The sequence below is a fragment of the Pteropus medius genome, unplaced genomic scaffold, assembly GCF_902729225.1.
Source record: "Pteropus medius unplaced genomic scaffold, Ma_sr-lr_union100, whole genome shotgun sequence".
NCBI classification, from domain to species: domain Eukaryota; kingdom Metazoa; phylum Chordata; class Mammalia; order Chiroptera; family Pteropodidae; genus Pteropus; species Pteropus medius.
The window spans coordinates 19,379,297-19,403,061 of NW_024351729.1; the positions used below are offsets into that span (position 1 = coordinate 19,379,297).

At 32.4% G+C, this 23,765-nt stretch overlaps 1 protein-coding gene and 1 pseudogene across 1 annotated transcript in view; one reads left to right on the top strand and one right to left on the bottom strand.

Moving 5' to 3' along the window:
* Positions 1-23,765, top strand: part of VWC2L (von Willebrand factor C domain containing 2 like) — a 139,365-nt gene that overhangs the window by 21,520 nt on the left and 94,080 nt on the right. Inside the window, exon 3 of the mRNA XM_039844709.1 lies at positions 3,121-3,250. Within this exon, the coding sequence (XP_039700643.1) occupies positions 3,121-3,250 (130 nt within the window). The remainder of the gene's footprint in view (positions 1-3,120; positions 3,251-23,765) is intronic.
* LOC120587784 (uncharacterized) lies at positions 8,538-8,656 on the bottom strand (annotated as a pseudogene).

Sequence of the window (23,765 nt, forward strand, 5' to 3'; positions counted from 1 at the left end):
TACTGTAAGGTGGGAAGGATTTTTCAAGTCTGAACTTTATGTCAAAGTAGCACACTGCTCACTCCTAGGAAACTTCTCGCTATTAAGCAGCGTCTTTTTATAAGTGCAGGGGAAGGGAGGGGCAGTGAAGGAAGTCATGTTGAGCTAGAAAACAACAGTGGTGTCCAAATTGGTGACTTTATGAAAGGAGAGAGGCTTGGCAAGAGGGCCGAAGGGGCTTTAGCAGGAGGTTGATGGATTAAATTCGATGGTGTATTTAGAGGGGGAGGAGAGGGGCACGTGGAGGCTTGAGATGAGAAGAAATGGACTGAAATGAGACATTATTTGGAAAAAAAAAAAGATAAAACAAAAGAGGAAATAACGTTTCAGACAAGAGATTCTGAGCTAGGAAGGGAGAGAGTATAGCATATGAGTAAAGCCAGGTTCAGGAAGGATTAGAAGCTGCTGACAGCTAGGGTGACATTTTTATTTTTCTAGTTTCTCATTATTCAAAATCCCTTAAAAATCAGACATATATTTAACAGGAAGCCTTGTCTTCTTAGCTCTAACTCAGAGTATTTCTCAGGATTCTAGTGCACACACATCCAGGCTTCTCTGATTTTGGACAAATGCCCTGTGGTCTTTACTGGACCAGTGTATCTGTGCTTTTCCCAGATACCAATGAGTGTAGCTACCAGGCTCTAAGGCTTGGAGATACCACGCCCCAAGAACGTGAGCCTTGTGGCAACCTAACTTCAGCCTACAATTTTCTACTCATGTTTGCATGTTCAAAGGCTCTGCAGCTTCCTAATAATTTCTTTATGCACTAACTAACCCAGGTACTGAAATTCTCTCTCTCAGCAAGTATTTATCCTCTATAAATCAATTATTAGCTGCTAATGGTTGTTCTTGAAGAACTGGTCTGCATGGAGAAGTATACAAAGCTTTAAAAAGTAAGCCACTCAGATGAGCATGCACAGGGTAGTGATTCTTGCCATCACGTGACAGTACAGTATAGTGGTTAGGCGGCCCATGTCCAAATCCTGCCTCTGCCCATTACTGCCTTTAGCACCAGGGAAAACTACTGAACCTCACTCAGCCTATTTCCTCATCTGCGAGATGGAGATAATAACAAAACTTTCTGTACAGGGTCACTATGAGCAATATGTCGATACAGGTAAATTGCTTAGCACAATACCCAGTAGTTAATGATGTTCAAACATGCTTGAATTAGAATAGCATTCTTCATTGGTCTGTGTTAAAATCTAATAGTCCCGCTAATCTTTCTCAAAGACCATAGTTATTTTGAGGTAAACCTTTTGCATTGGAAAATTTAGGGGTCTTGGAGATTTTTAACGGCAAATCAGTTCACTAGAGTTGCACAATTCAGCCTTTCCTTCAGCAAGAAGGGAACCAGCGAAAACAATTACAGCTGTGGAAGGGCGGGGTGTGGAAGCAATGATATTAGCATCTCCCTTCTCTCATATTAGCAGTAAGTGCAGGTCAAGTCCTTGTTGTATTTCAGAAAACTGTGCAAAAACACTTCTTTGCAATTAATCAAGGACAGGGGGACACTTTCAGACAATTTTGCTTGAGAATTAAAGATATTATAATGAAGCAATATGGCAACTAGAATTTCCATCTTTCACGCTGCTTTCTCATTAAGCATTTCCTCCATCTAATAATGTGCTATGGTATCAAATCTTTTCCTTCATTTACTGAGATTATTCAGTAGAGGAGCTTTTCAAGAATATCCTAGTGCTTGAGGCAATCCAATAGATTCTTCTGAAATACTTAATTCACCACATGGTAAAGAGTTTAACTGTACCTTTCAACAAACTTATTGACCATGTTAAGAAATAGCAATATTTTTCCCATAGATTCTATGTCTGGTTCTCTTATTCCTACTAAATTCAAAAGTGAAATAATTAATTGAAAGCTAGATTACCATTCTTCAAGCAGAAAGCAAAGAAAAATTAATTTAGAAATAATTAGTTAAAAGGTTTCTACCCCTACAGACTACCTGAGTCCAGGAGCACTAATATTACCCAAATTGTCAGATTCAAGAAGAGACAAGAACTGACAGAGATTATAGAGAGTAGTCACTGAGAGAAAGGCAAAGGGCTTTATTTAACACAATCTGGAAGTGAGGAAATGTGGCACTGTGGCATAGATTGGAAGCAGAATTTTCTAGGAACAAATGGCTTGATTTGAGAAGTATACACCTGTATACCTTCTGAGACCTCCACATTGTCATTAAGAATTCTAAACCTCTGTGTCATGAGAAAGGAGAGCTAGAGCTTGTAAAGAATGAGAAAGTCACATAGTGGCCAGTGCTTGAGATTGTTTGTGATATAGGCAGTTTCTAGAAAAGAAACAGAAAATCCCAAACTCACTCTTGGTTGGTAAGTACTGTGAAGACAAAAATTGTTTTCTTATTTTTTAATTTTTTCCTCTAAATTAATTACTTTTCAGTTCTATTTTTAGAATCTTTGCTTCTTTAAATAGTGGCTATTTAAGTCGATCAATTTTAGTTTATTCATAAAAGCAAGCAAGGCAAGATGCAAGGTATGCACTAAATCTTTCAAGAGGCAATATCTGGATGTTTTGGACCTCAAATGCAATCTCCTCTAAAATTCGCATTGAAAAAAAATCCATTTAGAGTCTCAGCTAGTTTGGAAAAAAAAATGTTCATACAAAGAGTAAGGACATCCATTTACCATTTTCCTTTTTCTCAGTAATTTTTTTAGGGAGAAAAATGATAAATAGAAAAAACTTTTTTCATATGTTCTGGTATTGTTCCTCTTTACCAGAGGAAGGCAGAGCAATCAGCACATCTGGAAACCAAACCAGGAGATGACATATTAGTTGTCCAAACATTTCTTTGAAAAGTAGAATATAGACAGGAAAAGCTATACATGAGCACCCAGTTGCTCGTGGCAACCTGAGCTGCACGTGGCCATCCACCTTGGCTTGGATGTCCAGGTTGCCTTCCACTGGGGAAGAATGATCATATACATGGTAAATGGAGTCAATACAGTAAAGCCAATATAAACACTAATGTTTTGTCTTCTGACAGCATATGAATGTGCAAGCATTAAGTTATAGGAGAAAAGGGGCTAATTTTAGATTTGTTCCTAGCCCTCTCCATGTGAATGGTGTCGCTGTGAGCCCAGCAATGAAGTTCACTGTGTTGTAGCAGACTGCGCAGTTCCTGAGTGTGTCAACCCAGTCTATGAACCAGAACAATGTTGTCCTGTCTGCAAAAATGGTAAGACCATACTGCATTAGCTTTCAAAGAGGGGTTAGTGCAAAATACAAATATTTCACTGCACACCATTCAAAGCAAGAGCCCTCTAAGATCTGCCTGTGGTTTTTCAATATGGGCATGGCCAATTTATATTTTTATCCCACCTTAAAGTGAAAATAAACTAGTGATGGGTGAATCATGAAGCTGACTTTGTTGTGATGCCTATTATTTATGGTTGATTAATAAGGAAGATATTGGAAAGAACACAGTACCATCTTTTTTAGTGACTGAACTGCTCTTTTGTGGAGGCTATACAGCAGTTTACCCCATTTCATAGTGCATAACCCAGGATAGAGAGTAAGATAAATGCCAAGTATTTGCTTTGGGCATAGATACGAATTTAGGTTTAAAGTTAAGTTATCAAAGAAATACAAAATTCAATTATTAATGCACTTAAGTTGAAGTATGAAAAGACTAGAAAGTTTAAGGCTTTTATTCTAGGTTTTATTATAATGGAATCTTGCTCTCATAGTAATTGCTATAGAGGGGGATTTGGTTTCTAAGAATTATGGATTCCTTTTTGGCCCTCATGGAATGGAGAAGTTCAAATAATTACATTATGTTAATCACCCCAAATCAAGGTGGGCTGTAAAGACAATGCAATGCCTAAACCCAGAACAGTGTATCAGCAAATCCAATATCATACCCTTCCTATTGGTCATATCCTACCAAAAAATAAAGCTTTGCTGGTAACACTCCATGAATGTCCCTTCTTTGCATTAGAATCTGCTTGAAAAGGTGGTTCTAGCTCTTAATTAAGCTGAAGTCAGTCTGATGCTGAATCCTTATGCCCTTTCTTGAATTAACATCTTCCACTATTACAGTTTTTTTGTCCTGAATTTGACATTGTTAGTTCACCTCCTAATCTTTTACTTTGCAGAATTATATTAATAAAGAGATGTATCATGTTATTTAGTTAAAGAAAACACAAAAGCAGTTCTACTTGTTTTTATAATTTAATGTTCTGGTCTCTTCCAAAAGGACTTTTAAAGAATCCTATGCCATTTTTCCAGGCACGGTTTTTACTGTTTCTGATCATTTAAAGCCACTGATTGAATATTAACCTGCTTGCCTGGCTTCTCTTTTTTCTTATCTCTCTCACTCAGCTCACCTGTGTCATACAGACCATCTCTCTAACTTAGAATATGGAAATAAATATCTTCCTGAAGTTCTAACCCACCTAATAACGGAAAGATATCAAATTTAAGACTTTATATTTTAAAATAATTTTGAAGAAACTGGAAATGATACAGGGAGAACAATAAGATGACTTAATGGTTGAAAAATAGGACCTATGAGGACAGACTGAAGAAGTGAGCATAATTTGTCCTGGAGAAGAGAAGGCTCAAGGGAAACCTAACTGTCATAAAAAATATGAATGGTTAGTCTAAAGTGGAAGGGGACCTGTTATTTTTCATTTTCTCCAAGGACATAAGGAAGAAAAAATCAGCTACCTAATCAATCTTTAAAAACAAGATTGACACGTCTTTGACTGTAGACCGATTTTTTCTAGAAGCAACTGTCTAAATAGGTCCTTGAGGCTCCTCTCCTTCCTAAGTGGCCCTGGTTGGCTTTGTTTCACATTTAGGGTAAACAAAAGTATGCTTACAGTTAAAAACTCTTGTCTGGACAGACTCAGAATACTCATAGAATTAAAGCATTCTAGGCCATATGTTTAAAAATGGGTTTTACACACACATCTGCGGCGTCATTCTGGCCTATGCCAAAGCCTATAATATATCCAGACTTAATATCTATGTCAAATGTTAAATCAGCCACTATAAGCTAGTCACACTTAATTTGATGTCACCAAGATTATCCTGTTTCTTTCGATCACATGCCACAGTAGGAATTTGTCTTGAAATGAAACCCTCTTTGTACAAAAACATATAATAAATGGACTCTAATTGTTCTAATTAATTATGTAATAAATTAGTGATCCATTAGTATTCCTGAAGAACATATGCTGGTGGAACAATATATATTAGTAAAGTTTTCCAAATTTTTGTTCATGAAGCACTATAAAATGACCACTTCTGTTTCCTTTTGCCATTTCTATGGAAATTTGTTTTTCTTTTTTAAATAAGAGAAATGAACTTGAATTAGAATTAGTAGGAAGACTAACTCTGATTATACCATATTATGACATGTTATTTTTTTCAATATTAAATACCAGTGATTAGTCACTTTAGCCTAAAAGTAAAGTATAATTATTGTCAAAGAAGAGCATATTAAGGACCACTGGAGAATTCTTAAGACCGCCAGTGTTTCCAGGATTTTTATTGAAACAACAGGCTGAGCCCAAGTCTTGCTTGCCCTCTTTGGGAGGCTAGCCCAGAAAACAGAAATAGATGCCCCATATCTATGTAGAAAAGCTAGGGAGAAGTAGACGTTTATTATGACAAAATATAGCTAGAACAATTTCTTAAATTTCCAACACATGTAAGGCCATCTCATTCTGTATGACAAGATTCATTTGCCCATTATACTGTAAATTACTTTTTTAATGTATGCTTCTATTTTCTTAAGTTAAAAAAAGATAAAAATCTAGCTATGGATTCAAGGTAGAGGCAATAAATCTTAATTTGTAAACAGTCCTGTCACATTTTCTTAAATCTTCATAAATATTTAAAATTTTCAGTTTGCATAAATGCTGATTATCTTGGCTGCCAAATACTTTCTTTGTGCATACGAAGATTGACTTTTCTGTCTTCTTGAATTATAATTTGCCAAGAGCAAGGGGCATTAAAGATATGAAATGAAAGTTTAAAGCAATAAAATCTACCACTCCTAACCTTAAAACTTAATATTCAGCTAATATAAGAATATTTATTCTCAGATTATTTAAAAGCAAACAAAATTAAAAAGTACAATGATGTGTAGTTTTCCAGAAAACAATAATTTACCAATGAAAATATGACAATTATCTTTAGATATGTGTTTTTTTATATTATAAAATGCGAGATAAACAATGATAGCCTATCTTTATTCTCTATAATTTTAAGAATAAATGTAAAGATATATACTTCTAAAATGTTTTTCTAATGTTGTAAAATTAAAAAGAGAGAAAAATTTAATTTTTTGGTCTCAATGATTACCTCAAGCAAAATTTCCAGTGGTTATCAATGAATATAGCCAACCCAGAAAATAGTATAGCACTAAGAAAAGACTATCAATTTCTTGTGACTAAAAGAAACATTAAAGAAAGATGTGAATGGCTGGGCACACACAAAACAGGAGGAGAAAGAGGACAGTAATTTTTTTTTTTTTTAATTTGGGGAGGATTGAGGAGATTAACATAGGAATTTATTGGTTTTAATATTATTATTAAGCATTTGCTTCACCTTTTTTTATACATTTGCAAGAGCTAGCAATCAAAATGCCTCTTGAAAGATATGACATCTGACTGTTTTTCTTTCCCTGAGATGGTATTACTTCAACCTATCTTTCAGTTCCAATCCTTAACATGTAAATTAATGAATAATACTTTTTTCTTGTTGTTGTTTTTATAATATGAAAAAAATAGGTTAGAACAGCATCTTCTTAAAACATTTTATATTGAAATATCATACAAATATTTCAAATATCTGGTAACTGATCATACATTTGACTAGTGAAATATATGATTATTAGGGATTATAAATGACTAACTGCATTTTTTACATTTTATTAGCCAGTATGTCATTAGGTTTTATATTTTTGCTGGGATATATAGTCAGTCATTATTCATGGTTTTGAAGGAGAAGTCACATCATGAAAAATTGGAATAGATAGGAAAGACCCACGATATCCTCCATACACATTAAGTGAAGAATTTTCATATCCTTTCTACCTAAACCGAAGTTGTTATAAGCCCTGTTTAAATATTTAATTCCCTATTCCTTAGTCTCTTCCAGTTTAGTAGTGAAACAAATAATGCAGGAAACAGACTAGCCAAAAGGGCAAATGGAAAGGAAGAGGAAAATAAAGGAAGTAGGCAGTGCACAAATAAGAGAAAGAGGGGGCTTTAGAGGCATCAAATGCCTTCTAAAGGTACTTGGGAGAAAATGTTTGACACTCATAATTGTTAACATCCCTAATATACAAAGAGTTCCTTGAAATAAATAAGAGAAAAACAGTTCCATACAGAGAAATTCACAAAAAGAAAACCAAATGTCTGATAAATGTATGAAAATATGCTTAACCTCACGGGAATTAAGAAAATTGAAATAAAAAAGATACCAATATTATATTTTTAATAATTTGATACTGATGATACCTCAAATTGGAAAAAGTATTAAGGGTTTGAGAAAATGCTGAAGTAACTTTTAAGAAGGTCTTTTCTATTAAAATTTTTATGTTACTTGAAGTCAGCAATTCCTCCACTCGTACTTTGTCCCATATTTATGTCCTAAATTTTCACTGCATTTTATGAGTGAAAAGGTGAAACATAATAGTCCTTCAATGGAGTAATGAAATATATTTCAGCCTTTAAAAAGACCCTAGTGACATTTTTTGCTGAGTAAAATAAGCAAGGAGTGTATAGTAGACTACACATTATTTTATACATAATATAATGATGTGTCCTATATATATAATATACATTTTAAGTAATATATATTTAAAACACTTTTATTTAATTGGTATACAATTTTAACTAGATATTAAATTTGTATGTACATAGGAAAAGAGCTAAGTGGATACACAATAGGACATTAACAATGATTCAGTGATTACTTGTAGAGAATAGAAATGAGAAGGTAAAGAGAGGGGAGATAAAAGATAATCTCTTCAAAACATTAAATGTTTACAGACTGATGATAATAAAAAGAACAGAAAAGTACACAAACGGGCAGTTCACAAACAAAACACAAATGTTTAAAAGATACGAAAACTACTTATCCTCGCTAATAAGTGTTTTTATTTTTGAAACCCTTTGTTATTTTTCTATGTGAAATAGAGAAAGTCCTAGAACACACACCAAATTTTTAACAGTGATTCAATGATCAGAAGAGTAATTAAAGAGTAGAATTGAGAAGGCAGAAGAAGAGAACTTCAGCTTTTTATTCCATGGACCTCTTTATTGAATAGATTTTTTTAAAAAAAGCTATTCTATTTTTATAATTTAAAAGGTTCTATCAGTCATTTATTATTATTATTATTTTATTATTACTATTATTTTTAGGCAAGGCAATCCTTGGTTTACCTCACAGATTGCAAGGACCTTGTCAGCTTACAATCCCTTATTTTTTTTTATTTTTATTTTTTAGACCTGCAGCACCTGGTCTTCCTAGGTGGTCTTCCATCCGAGTACTAACCAGGCCCGACCCTGCTTAGTTTCTGAGATCAGATGGGATTGAGCTTGTTCAGGGTGGCATGGCCATAGACTCTATCAGTCCTTTAAAGGAAAGATCATTCTATTGCTATGTAACCTGTAACCTCTTTCAGAGGAGAGACAGGACAAAATTTTCTTTTCATTTTTCTTTTCCTGGAGTGTAATATTGATACAAACCAAAAGATTACAAACTCAGAAAAAGAATGTAGAGGAAAATGATATTTATAATTAGTAATGAAGAACAATTAAAATACTAAATTCCCAATCTAAAACCCTTGATTTGTGGTTATTAGAGAGGGAATGGGGTTCTTATATTGTATAATATATTACATCTCCAGTGAGTCTAGGGCAGTATTGTTTAATCAATCACATAAACATTTCTGCAATAAAATATATGATAATTAGAGTGAGGAGAGTGAATAATATAGGGGCACACATCATCTCAGGTCATTTTAATACCAGCTGAATTTTGGTATCAAAGTTATGAAAAAATATTGGATTTTTAGAGATCATGGGAAAGGGATTGTATATTTGTGTTAGCAAACAGAATCTAGCAGTACATTAAAATAATTATTCATCCTGACCAAGTGGAGTTTACAAAAATAGTTCAAAATTAGGAACTCTATTAATACAATTTATTCTATTTCTAAATTGAAGAGAAAATCATATTATCATTTTTCTACATACATAAAGACATTAGACATAAATCAGCAAAAACTATTGACAAAAACTCTTGATAAAGTAAGACTAAGTAGATAATTTTTATATGGCAAACTATATCTACCTCAGGCCAAAAAGAGAGAATAATGCTTAATCAGTAAATACTAAAAGCATTCTCAATAGTCAGGAAAAAGACAATGATGCCCACAATTATTTAAAATGTCAGGTAGATATGAACTAGCTAATGTAATTAGAAACAAAAAAGAATCAGAGAAGAAAAATTGGAAAGAAGCAGATAAAACTGTCACATTGGCATATGATATGACTGTATACTTGGAAAACCCAAGAACATAGACTAAAAACTACTATAAAGAGAATTTAGTAAGATAGGGTTCAAATGTATGTATAGATCTTCTTCTCTATATAAATGTATATGTATACATGTTATCAAAATAAAATTGTGGCATTGGTATGTGGTGCAGAGATATTAATGGAATATAATGGAAAGTTTATAAACAGACCTAACAACATTTGAAAATTTAGTCTATGATAGGTAAAGTAGTATTTCAAATTAATGTCAGAAAGATAATTTGTAGAAGACAAACTGGATAGTTGTCTGAGAAAAATAATTTAAAATTCCTACCTTATATCAGAATTTATAAGAAAATTCAATTCAACAAAGACTTAAATATAAATTATTTTCCAGAACAGTACAAGCAGAAAACGTGGACAATTTGATTTATAATTTTGAAGATTTACAATCTAGATTTTACAAATAAGTGAAAATCTCCACATAGCAAAACAAAACATCAGTGTAAACAAATTAAAAACTGGGAGAAAATCAATCTTAAACCCCAAAGGATTAATCTCTCTCATATATAAAGAGCTCTTAGAAATGTATAAGAAAAATGACCAACTACTGTATTTTAAAAGTGGGCAAAGAACTTCAAAAGTCGTTACAAGAAAAACAAAACAAAAAATTTCTTAAAATATATGAAAAATTGCTCAAACCACTTATAAAAAAATAAAAATTTTATACCATTTTTATACTTACAGATTGGCAAAAATCCAAAAATTTAATAACCCACTTTGGTGTTGATACTGTGCTAAAACAGGCAATCTTTCATATTACTGGTGCATGTATACATTGGTAAGAAATTTGACAATATATGTCAAAATCAAAGTGCATATATCTTTTACTTCAGCAACAACATTCTCAATTACAGAAGTGTGAAATGACAAATGAGTGATGTTACTGATTTTTTATGTTGTACTTCCAGTTTTCTTTTTAATGAAAAATGAGCAGAATATCTGTAGAAATAATTACAGATTTAAATTTTCTTTGAATGTGCTATCAGTTGATAGTCATAAAAAACCCTAATTTCTTTCTTTAAACAAATATTTTTGTTGAATTATAATGTAAGTAGCTTCTGCTTACTCTTTTTATCTTTTTAATCTCATAATACATTTTTAAATTTTAATTTCACATGGCTCAAAATTGTATAATAGAAATCTATTTGGCATCAACAGGCTATTTTTTAAAGGAAAAATTAACATTAAAATAAATAAAAGTGTTAATCTTTGGATGACATATTTATGTAGTTTAAGAATTATAAAACCTTACAAAGAATTATTTTTAAAATAAGAAGTAAAGAGACATAAAAGATTTCTAACTGTGAAAACTCAAATGTGTTAGGTTGCTATGTCTCAGAATAGTGATAAATTAAATGGAAATTCTATCAAATTTTCAAAAGCGATGTAATTTTTTTGTAAGTTGAGAAATGTTGGAAAATTTAAATACATGAAAAAAATGCACTTGGAAGTTTGGGGAATTCAATCTATCAGATATATTAATATACAAAGATAATAATTTTAAACAGTGTGATAGTAGAACAAAAATAATCAGATAAAAAGAATAGAAAATTAGAAAATGACCAATATTGATTATATACTAATTACAATTTAGTATATAATTAAGGTGACATCCAAGTATTTGATGAAAAAATTATTCTAAAAATATATTACAAAGGTTAATTATTTTTTAAGTGAAATTACATTTCTATCTGACTCAGTTTTCAAAAATAAATTTCACTTAGATTAAAGATCTAAATCTAAAAAAATGAAAACATAAAGGAATTATTTTTTAAATAACATGAACTTTAACTTATTCTCAGGATAGAACTGGTCATCCTAAAAATAAAAGCAAACAAAGAATTTATGAAAGAAAAAATTAAAATGGAAATTAAGTAACATATAATTTCATCCACAAATTTCTTTATAAATTAAATATAAAATAAAAGAAAACAATGTCTAATTTTGGAAAGGTAAAATACAACAGGCATTCCTATGCACTACTGGTGAGAATGTAAACTGATATATCCTTTCTGCAGGACAACAAAAATGTACGAAACTTTGATCCAGCAATGTCACTTCTAGAAACTGATCAAAAAGAAATAATCAGATAAGTATATAAAGATGTGCCTATAGAGACATTTATTACAGAGTTGTTTGTAATAGCAAAAACTTGGAAACCTTGAAACCTAAATACTCAGCAATAAGGTTCAGAGTATATTATTAGATTAAACTAGTAGGCTAAAAAGCCTATATACATATATATACATATCATAAATATGTATTTATATATGTGACCCTATTTTTATTAAAAAGAACATATATCATATGTATAGAAAAAGACCGGAAGAAAACACTTCAAAATGTTAATGGTATTTTGAACAGTAGGCTAATGAATCATTTTTTTTACTTTCTTCCCTTGGCTAACCCATACTTTCTAAATATCCTTCAATAAACATATGTTATCCTTGCGACTTAAAATTATAATTTAAGAGAGAAAATAAAAAATTATTTAAGATTTATATAAAACTTTTTCTATTTTCATAATTTATTAATCAGTGACATGTCACTTATTAGAAATTATACTATAAATCCTTGTTACAATTTGACTCCATAAATTAACTAACCAATTCTACCACTTGACTTTCAACTCCTTAATTATGAGATTTTTTATAAAGCATTTGGAAAACCTCATTGCCCATTTTATGCATCTATTCAGACAATTGCTAAAATATTCACTTGGATATATCCATTTACATTTTCATAAAGATATTTCGCAAAATCAGCCTTTTAAGTTTGAATACTGGATACAGTCTCTCATGTTAATTTGATATTTTTTCACTTCCTCTTAGGTAGACAATTAGTAACAAGTGAAACACAGACATAAAACAAACACACCGAAAATGAAAAATTTTCTGGCAATTGCACATATCCATTTGCTACCGAGCCCCTGAAAATAGTTCATGATGAAAGCATAGCCTATGAAAGGCAGTTTCAAAGTCTGCATTTCATTGACTCCATAACTGAAGGTCAGAATTATCATATTTGTATAAAGTAGATGTCAAAACAGAGTAATTATAAATAGCTATTTTAATGAATCGCAACAATAATTTTCTATTGCTTTCACAGAGCTTCCTCCAAAATATGAAAGGAAATATTTATATTTATGTTGTCTTCAACCAACAGGATTTTCTCTTAATTCACCAGCATATTAGATTTCAAAAACATTACTGTATAATGTTGACACAATAGAAATTAACGCTTTATTCATTTCCTGCTAATCACATCTCTTTTTAATTATCAGGGCCATCCGGTCCTTCAGAAAATGAAGGAAAGCCAACACATGCAAAAATGTGAACTTTTTCTGTTTCCTCCTTCACATATGGGAAATACTTAGGGACTAGAAATAATTTCATCTCTCTAATAGAGGCTTAAGTCATCGGCAATGGGAGAACCTCCCTGAGGGTGCGACACAATTGCTTGATCTCAGGAGTGTGGCATCACCAGTCTATAATGACCCCTTCTGTGAGCATTTCCTTATATATCCCAGACGTCCACATAGCTCTCAGGGACACCTAAAGGCCAATGGGTCAGTGGTGATGATGAAAGTGCAAGGTAAGTCTGAGAGTCTCGTTTCATCCAAACCTTTCTGGTGCAGACACATAAGGATGCCATACTCATTCCTTCACTTCACATCAGCATTGCCATGCAGAGCTCAGGCTTTTCAGAGATGTGGAGGCCCGGAGCAAGCTGTGTTCCACCGCCCCTGCCACCTTTCCCTGTCACGAATAAGACTGGTACAGTCAGACAAAAAAAAAAATTGCAATGTACATTGTGTTTCTTGACCTTCATTGAATTTGAATGTCTTCAAAAGCATTTGAGCCTAAAGGGCCTTAAGCAAGGTATTAATTTACCTTCCTCAGAAACTTCAGAGGATCTGGAGCAAGAGTCTTGAATTAACTCATCCCTGAAGTACAAATTCCCAGATTCCCTTTCTTTACAGTTAAGACCAAATCTCTTGGGCTTCTACGTTTCATATCATTGGTAAGGAAAGGACCCAGAACTTTGAGTGTTCTTGAAAAGATCCTAACACTTCCTCAGCCAACAGTCACAGCCTCAACCTCACTGTTGGGCTTGAGACACTTAGGACTAATTTCTCCCTGCTTATCTCAGACCCCATCAGAAGCCCAGGATGACCAGAGCACCGCTCCGCCCCTGGACTCTGATCCTCATACGGTTCTGTGAGCTATGGGGTAACACCCAAAACCACTACTTTTGATTCCCGTTCCTTGCTTTTTCGTTCTCCATCATACCTACTGCCACCCGAATAGTGAATAGTGTAGATTTTGTTTATTCCGTTGTTTGTCGCCCCTCTTTACACAGTATAAACTCCATGCAGGCAAAGATTCTTCTCTATTTTGTTCACTGTTGTATGCCTACCAACTACAACACATTGTAGGTGCAAATATATGTTTTTGAATAAATAAATGAATGAATAAACAGCCATATTTTGCCTTTGGAAGAGCTGAAATTAAACAATAAATTTGATTCTTTGAGTTATTTTAAGTTCTCCCTTGAAAAGTATTAGTCTTCTATTTCATAAAGAAGAGCTGCCATATGGAAAGTCTAGGATGTAATCTGTGATAGAAAGGAAGGTGCTTATCAGAAGAAGACTTTCTTAATTACACTTGCTTTAGTTCACCACTAAGACGAGTGGTGCATGTATTGATGGAAGGCCCATCGAGGTGATCTAGGAGAGACAGGCTGATTGCCAAGGGAAACTGAGTCCAGTTTGATCTTGTACTGCTTCATAATCTTGCCATGAACACTTAAAGCTTTTGTTTCTTAAGAGCTGACATAACTACTTAGTTAACATACGGATCACTTTAGTGCAAAATTAATATAATACTTTAGCTAGTATTATTCTTAATGATATATTTTATTTAACAATAGGGCTTGGACTTTTTCAGGGCTATGAAGCCATGAGCATTAACTGAATATGGAATTTGTCAGGGTTTGGTGTAAAGACATGAAGCAAATTAAGAAAATGTGATTTGATATTGGGGTAGAGGGAGAAAAACTGATTGCAGGAGATAATAATTCTAGAAATTAAATTGTGCACCTGGAAAAGAAATCAGAAATGTGGCATTAAACAGGTACAAGGGAAACTGGCTAATCAATATATATTCTGGCATATAGCAATCGGGGAACTCTCCATGGATTGCTGTGGCTGAGGCAGGAAGCCCTTACAGTAACACTTCTGATATTTAAATGTAGCCCTGAGCTGCTTTAAATCTATCTATCAGAAATGTTAAACCTTCTTTGAAACATATTTATGGTTGGATATCCCTCAATTGAGAAGAGAAAACTGAGAAGTTCCTGCATGCACACTTATTTTGCTTCTCTGAGCTTCATTTGTACAAGGCGATAGCACAGAGCAGCCATAAACGCTCCTGCTTGTCAGGGTAGATAACCAGCTAACCCTGTGTCCTCCCTTCCTTTCACCTGTCACATTTATGGGTTCTGCAGAAAGGTCCATAAAGCAACACACCTGCCTTCTGGAAGGCTAAGCTCAGTTAGTTTCCAACGTTGTGAAATAACAAAATAGTTGGCAGAGTTGTTTACGAATCTTGAAAGCCAGCTTCGCTCCAACTTTCCATGTTCGGATTTAAAACAGGCAAGATGTAGGGCACTAGGGACTGATATCGTGTTGAAGGTGTGGGGTTCACGGTGTTTGTTTGCTTTGTCCTGCCTGCTTTGATTTGATTATTTCTTTAAGAACGGAGACAGACTGCAAGATAGGAGGAAAGCTACAGTGTGCAGAAGAGCATAGGAGCCTTTCAAGCCAGAATTCCTGCAGGTTGATGGTAAAACAAACAAACAACAACAACAAAAATACTGGATTCCATTTTAACTCCCAGTAAACGCATCAGTCCTTGAGCTGAGTGAAGTAATCAGCCCCCTACGCAACGTCATCTGATATATACTAAAAAGCTATTCAACCCATCAAAAATAGTGCCTCTTCTAGTCTGCCAACATACATGTCCAGATACACACACATTTATAAATACTTGCTCACAATTTCTTTTATTTCTAAAGTTTTCATAATTGTCACTAAAAATTTGAGGAAAATAGCTAGATTTGTTGTTAATGACATCAGTTAAGTTACATATATTTTGGGAGGTTTATCAGATGACTAGGTCTCAAATATAGGCCCAATTAATTTAAATGTGAGGAAGAGTAAACCCATATATAAAATGCGCGTTGTTGGTTCTCTGCATCTGGCGATTCCCAACCATAGATCTAAAGTACTATTTTCAATCTGTGGTTAGTCTAATCATCTGATGCAAATCTTGGAGATTGGAAGGCCAACTATATTGATTGAAAAAAATCTGCATATAAATGGACCCTCACTGGTCAGCCCGTGTTGTTCAAGGGTCAACTGTATTGCTAATAGATTTACGATTCATCATACTCTTCCTTACTCCTCTACAATGAGTAAATGATTGTTTTAAAGTGAAGTATTCTTTCTGGATTTAAATTAGGGTAACTATCAACATTTTGTAAGTCAGATTCACATTTAAGAATATTTTAATCTGTTTAAACAGCTCTATTGAAGTCTGATATGAAATGAACTCTACATTTTTAGTGTACAATTTGACGTTTTGACATACATATAACTGTGAAACTATTACTAAAGAGAGCACCCATATCCATCATTCCCAAAATTTTCTTGCGTACCTTTATAATTCTTCCCTCCAGCCCTTCTTTGCCCCATTCCATCCCAGGCAATCACTGTTCTGCTTTGTCATTGCACACAAGTTTGCATTTCTTAGAACTATATACAAATGGGGTTATTCGGTATACACTCTCTTTAGTCTGAATTTTTCCATTCAGCATGATATTTTGAACTTCATTCATGTTGTAGCAGTTATCAATAGTTCAGTCCCTTTTTACTGCTGAATGGTACTCCACTATATTGATAGACCACACTATAATTTATCCATTCACTTGTCGATGAATATTTGTTTTCAATTTTTGAATACAAATAAAGCTGCTTAAACCTTCTCACACTATAGTGAAGATACCTAGAAATAGAATGTTAAATCATATGGTAGGTGTATATGTCACATTTTTTTTAATGCCAAACAATTTCAAAGTGGCTATGCCATTTGAAATTCCCACATCCTAAATGTATGAGAGTGCCAGATCTTCTACATCCTCTCCAATGCTTTGGATCATCAGTCCTGTTCAATTTTAGCTACTCTTGTAAAAATGTATTATTATTTTATTATAAGGTTAAATTGCATTTTTCCTAATGACTATTGATGTTGAGTATCTGTTCGTATACAAATTTTCCATTCTTAGATATTCTTTATAGTAATGTCTGTTCAAATCATTTGGCTTTTTTAAAATTAGGTTGTTTTGTATTGAGTTTGTATTGAGTTTGGAGAGTTCTTTTTATATATATATATATATATATATTTATAAATATATATATAAATATATTAAATATATATAAATATATTAAATATATATATAAATATATATATATATATATACTTATATTTTTATGGTGACTTGGTTAACAAAATCCAGTAAGTTTCAGGTGTATAATTCAACAGTAAGGCATATATATACGGCATTATGTGTTCACCACCCAGTTAGATTTCTTTCTGTCACCACATATTGACCCCTTTTCCCCAACTCCTTCCCTCTTTCTTCCTCCTTCCCCCTCCACCCTTATATTAGACAAATGCTCTGTGAGAAGGTTTAAAAAAAATCTATTTAATAGATATAGTGGCATTTTGGTTATTTCATCCTGAATTAGCATTAGAAATTTTTGTCTTCAGGGAAACACACCATTTCACCTAAGTTGTTGAATTCATAATAAAGTTGTTAATATTTCCTTAAATAGTATCCTACTAATATCTTCAACTTCTGTAGTCATTTCATCTTTCTCATTCCTGATATTGGTAACTTCTCATTTCTATTTTTTTCTCTAATTAGTCTGGCTAGAGTTTTATCAACTTTATTTATTCAAATAATCAACTTTTGGGTTCATCGATTTTCTCTAACATTTTTTGTTTTCTATTTCATTGATATCTACTGTAGTCCTTATTGTTTCCTTTCCTCTACTTACTTTGTCTTTAATTTGATCCTCTTTTTCTAGGTTGGATCTGGCATAATCAATATGAGACCTTTCTACTTTTCTAATTAGATGTTTCTATAAATACCCTAAGTTCAACTTTAGCATTATCTGTCAGTTTTGATATGTCGTGTTTATATATTCATTACATTTAAAATGCTAATTCCTGTTTTTGATTTCTTCTTTGAACTGTGGGTTATTTAGAGTATGTTAGTTTCCAAATATCATATATTTCCCAAATATCTCTTTGTTTCTGATTTTAGATTTAATTCCTCAAAGATGAAAGAAACTGTTTTTATTATTTAAATTCCTTTATATATATAAAGACTTGTTTTATAGCTAAGAATATATTCTATCTTGGTATATATTTCATGTGTACCTATAAACAATGTGTATTTTGCTGTTTTTGAGTATGGTATTTTATAATTGTTAATTAATCCAACTTGAAAGTTCTTTCATAATCTTACTAGTATTCTGTCTACAATTATTGAAAGACAGGTATTGAAACTTCTGATTACACTTGGATTTGTCCATTTCTTCTAGCAGTATTATCAGCTTTTTTTCATATACTTTGAAACTTTTGAATCAATATTTAGACTTTATTATGACTTCTTCACAAGTTGACCCCTTTATGATTATTAAATGACATTCTTTATGCCTTTATATTCTTTTCTCAGTAATCTACTTTGTTCTGACATTATTATAGCTTATCTAGCTTCTTTTTGATTAGTGTTAGTATGCTATATTTTGTTCTACCATTCTACTTCTATCTATTTGTATTTGTATGTTTGAAATTCTTTTTTTTCTTTTCTATTTTATTAAATTTTTTGAGATAACATTGGTTAGTAACATATGTTTCAGGTATATAATTCTATAATGCATTGTCTGTATATTGCACTGTGTTCACCATCCAAAGTCAAGTTTCCTTCCAGCACCATGACCCCTTCTACCCTCCTCATACTCCTCCAACCCCTTTCTCCTTCGGTAACCATCATAGTACTGTTGTCTGTGTCTTTGATTTTGTTTTGTTTGTTGCTTTCTGTTTTACACCCAACATGTGATTGAAATAATATGGTTCTTGTCCTTTTCTGTCTGATTTATTTCACTGGATATTCTCAAGATCCACCCATGCTGTTAAAAATGGCAATATTTCATCATTTTCTTGTGGCTGATTAGTATTCCATTATGTACATGTACCACATATTCTTTATCTAATCATCCATCAGAGGACACTTACATTGTTTCCATGTCTTGGCTATGTGAATAGTGCTGCAATGAATATAGGGGTACATATATCTTTAGAAACAAGTGTTTAAAAATTTTTAAATTTTAAGGATAGGTCATATGTTAGCTCTATTCTTAATTTTTTGAGGAATCTCCATCTGATTTTCCATAGATGCTACATTGATTTACATTCCCACCAGCAGTGTATATGGATTCCATTTCCTCTACATCCTTTCCAGCAGATAATTCTTGTCTTATTTATCATAGCCATTCTAACAGGTGTGAGGTTGTACCTCATTGTGGTTTTGATTTGCATTTTTTGTATAAGTAGTGAAGTTGAGCCCCTTTTATATAACTTTTGGCCATTGCATGTCTTCTTGGGAAAAGTGTCTGCTTAGGTCTTCTGCCCATCTTTTAATTGGATTATTTTTTTTATAGTTACTGAGTTGTATGAATTCTTTATATATTTTGGATATTAGCCCCTTATCAGAGTTATTATTTGCAAACATCTTCTCTCGTTTGGTTGCCTTTTTGTCCTGATTATGGTTTCTTTGCTGTGCAAAAGTTTTTTAGTTTGATGTAGTCCCATTGATTTATTTTTGCTTTTACTTCTTTTGATTTTGGGGTCAAGTTCACAAAATCCCCTCTAAGACCAAGGTCCATAATTTTAATATCTATGTTTCCTTCTATGTATTTTATTGTTTTAGTTCTTGTATTCAAGTCTTTAATCCATTTTCAGTTAATGTGGGTTTATAAAGTCAGATAACAGTCTAGTTTCATTCCTGCATGTGGCTTTCCAATTTTTCTAACACCATTTATTGAAGAGTTTTCTTTTCTACTTTGTATGTTTTCGGCTCGTTTGTCAAAATTATTTGCCTATATGGGTTTATTTCTGGGCTCTCAATTCATCTCCATTGGTCACTGTGTCTATTTTTTTGCCGATATCATACTGTTTTGATTATTGTAGCTTTGTAGTATAATTTGAAGTAAGGGAATGTGATATTTCCAGCTTTGTTCTTTTTTCTCATGATTGCTTAGGCTATTTGGGGACTGTTGTAATTCCATATAAATTTGAGGATTTTTTTGTTTTAGTTCTTTGAAAAGTGCCATTGGGATTTTGATGGGGATTGCATTACATCTGAATATTGCTTTACATACTATGGCTATTTTAAGTATGTTAATCCTTCCAATCCATGAACATGTAATATCTTTCCATTTCTTTGTGTCTTCAGTTTCTTTCAACCGTGTCTTGTAGTTTGCAGTGTATAGGTCCTTCACTGCCTTTGGTAAGTTTATTCCTAGGTATTTTCTACTTTTTGTTGCAATTGCAAATGAAATTGTCCTCTTCATTTCTTTTTCTGGTACTTCATTGTTAATCTATAGGAATGAAATGGATTTTTGTATACTGATTTTGTATTTCACAACTTTGCTGCATTTGTTTATTGTTTCTAATAGTCTTGGTGGAGTTTTCAGGGTTTTCTATATACAGAATTGTGTCATCTGCAAATAGTGATGGTTTTGCTCCTACATTCTCAATTTGTATTTCTTTTATTTTTCTCTTTTCTGATTACTCTGGCTAGGACTTCCAGTACTATGTTAAATAACAGTGGCAAGAGTGGGCATCCTTGTCTTGTTCCTGACCTTAGAGGAAAAGCTTTCAGTTTTTCACCATTGAGTATTATATCAGCTGAGGATTTGTCATATTTGGCCTTTATTATGTTTAGGTACTTTCTGAAGTTCTTTTCTTATAGGCAGCATAGAGTTGAGTGTTACTTTTTCATCCAAACTGATCATCTCTGCTTTCTAAATTGGTGTATTTAAACTACTTATATTTAATGAGACTATTGCTATATGGTTAGGTTTAAATCTATCATAGTATCTTTTCTAATTGTCCCTTTTCTTCTTTTCATTTATTCTTTCCCTTTTCATCTTTCCTGCCTTTTTTTTGGATCAATCGAATATTTTATAATTTCATCTTTTGTTAACTGTTTAAGCTGTAATTCTTTATTTTGTTTTTTTTTGGTTTCTTTAGGGTTTATAACATATATCTTTAACTCATCATACTCGACATTTATACAATATCATACTATATCATGTATAATAGAAGAATCTTACAATAGTATACTTGAATGTCAACTCTCTTGATCTTTATAAGATTTCTGTCAAACAGTTTACTTTTACATAAGCTATATACCTTATGATATTTTGTTTTATTTTTATTTAAATAGTAAGTTATATCTTACGATTTAAATAATAATAAACAATTTTATATGTAACCATGGGTAAATTTCCAGTGCTTTTCATTTCCTTTGTGCAGAACAATATTTCCATCTATTGTAGTTCTTCTTCAGTCTGAATGGCTTTATTATTTCCGATAATGCCACTCAGTGTGTTAGTGAAGTCTTTAAGCTTTTTCATGTTTTAAAAATAATCTTTATTTTTAAAAGATATTTTTATTGGCACATAATTCTTGGTTGACAGTTTTTTGTTTTTTCAGTTCACTACTTTGAAGATGCTGCTCCACTGTCTTCTCCCTTTTATTTTTTTCTGATGAATATCGGTTGTTATCTTGTAATTCCGATGAATGTTAGAGATTTCCCCCTAGTCCTACTCCTGGCCACTTTTACGATTTCCTTTTTATTACTGTTTTGTGTGCGTGTGTGTGTGTGTGCGCAATGTAATTATTACATATCTTGATGTGGTTTTCTTAGTGTTTCTTATGCTTGTGCCTCATTGAGCTTCTTGAACATATGAGTTTATAGTTTCTATCAAATTTGGAAAATTTTTAGCCTTTTTTTCTTCAAATATTTTTTGTCTCTCCCCACTTTTGGAAACCCCAATAATACATGTATTAGGCTGCTGAAAATTGTCCCACACTTTTTATCTTTTTAGATTCCCTTTTCTGGTTTTTATTTTTGCATTTCTACTGTTATGTCTTAAAGGTTACTAATCATCTGTGGCCATGCTGCCCCAAACAAGCCCGATCCCGTCTGATCTTGAAAGCTAAGCAAGTTTGGGCCTGATTAGTACTTGGATGGGAAACCACCTAGAAAGTCTAGGTGCTGTAGGTGTAAAAAATAAAAAATAAGGGATTGTAAGCTGACAGGGTCCTTGCAATCTGTGAGGTCAACCAAGGGTGGCCTCACCTAAAACATAAATAAATAAAATAATAATAATAATAAAATAAAAAATAAAAATTAAAAATTAAATGTTACTAATCTTTTTTTCTGCAGTGTCTAATCTGCCAATAATCATAAACAATATATTTACACTTTGTGGTTTTCATCTCTAAAGGTTAGATTTGTTTCTTGTTTTTGTTTTTCTTTTTCTAGCTTCTACTTGTTTTTTTTAATATGTGGAATCAAGTTATAATTTTTTTCCTGCTTATTATAATATCTGTGTTAGTTCTAAATACTTTTATTGATTGCTTTATCTCCATATTATGGATCATATTTTCTTGCTCCTAAGTATGCCTGGTAATTTTTTATTGAATGTCAGACATTATAAATTTTGCCTTGTAGGGGGATGGACATTTGTTTTTTCTATAAATAATTTTGAGCTTTGCTGTAGTACAAAGTTAAGTTACTTGGAATTACTTTGATCCTTTTATGTCTGGCTTATAAGAATTGTTTCACAGGACTAGAATAGTGTTCAGTCTAGGACTAATTATTCTCCTACTAAGGCAAGAAAATACCTTATTAATCATAAGATTTTCCAGTCTGGCTGGTGAGGACTAGCAGTTTCTCAAGCTCCATTCCTTGGCAGTTCTTTCCCTGGCCTTGGATAGTTTCTCTGCATGTATATACTGATGGATATTCAGCTGAACATTTCATTTGCAGGGCTCTGGAGTCTGTGTCTGGGCAGCTCTTTATTCATCCGTACTCAGTCTTGTAAACTCAAAAGCTGTCTTGGTTTCCCCAACACCTTAGCTCTGTTTCCTCAACCGTGAGAGTCCAGCACTAGAAACTCTCAAGACAGAAATATAGGGCAATCACAGAGCTCCTCTTATTTGTTTCCCATCACTCTGGGATCATATTCTTCCTTACCTGATATCCAGTGTCTTAAAGAACATTGTTTCATATGTTGTATTAATTTTACATGATCTCTAGAGAAATCAATTTACTGATCAGTTACTTTACCTTCCACATAACTGGAAGAACATAGTTTTATTTCATAACTTTTATTTCCAACAGAGACCCAGGCTCATTTAATCTCTACCTATCAACAACGGCGTTGAGCAATTCATAGCATATAATTTAGAATAGTAATATTCACTGTCCCCACAATAACTGCCAAATGGTTTTCACTCAATAAATATTGAGTATGTACTATGTCTTAGCCATTTTGCTAGTTTACACAAATTATTTCTATTCTTAATATATTATAAACTTTTACCTCTTTTTTATTTTACTTTTTATGTAAATGAGGGAAACTAGATTTAAGAATATAAAACAATGTGCCAAATAGTCCATAAATGATATATTTAGCTTTCAAATTCAAATTTTTCTTATTCTAAAGACTGCACTTTCCATAGTACCATGGTTATTATTTACCATAAAATAGAAATAAGACATTTAACAATGTATTTTCTAATTATGCTTTCCAGCTAAGCATATTAAAACATTTCTAACTTACCACCTTAAAAGATTTAGCTGACTAGTAAAATTTTAAAAGAAATTTTCTATAGATCAGCATGGAAAGAACATTTATATTGTAAGAACAAAAGTAATAAAATGAAAAGATTATAAAGAGGTTAATTTTTTCACTCAGTTTTATGC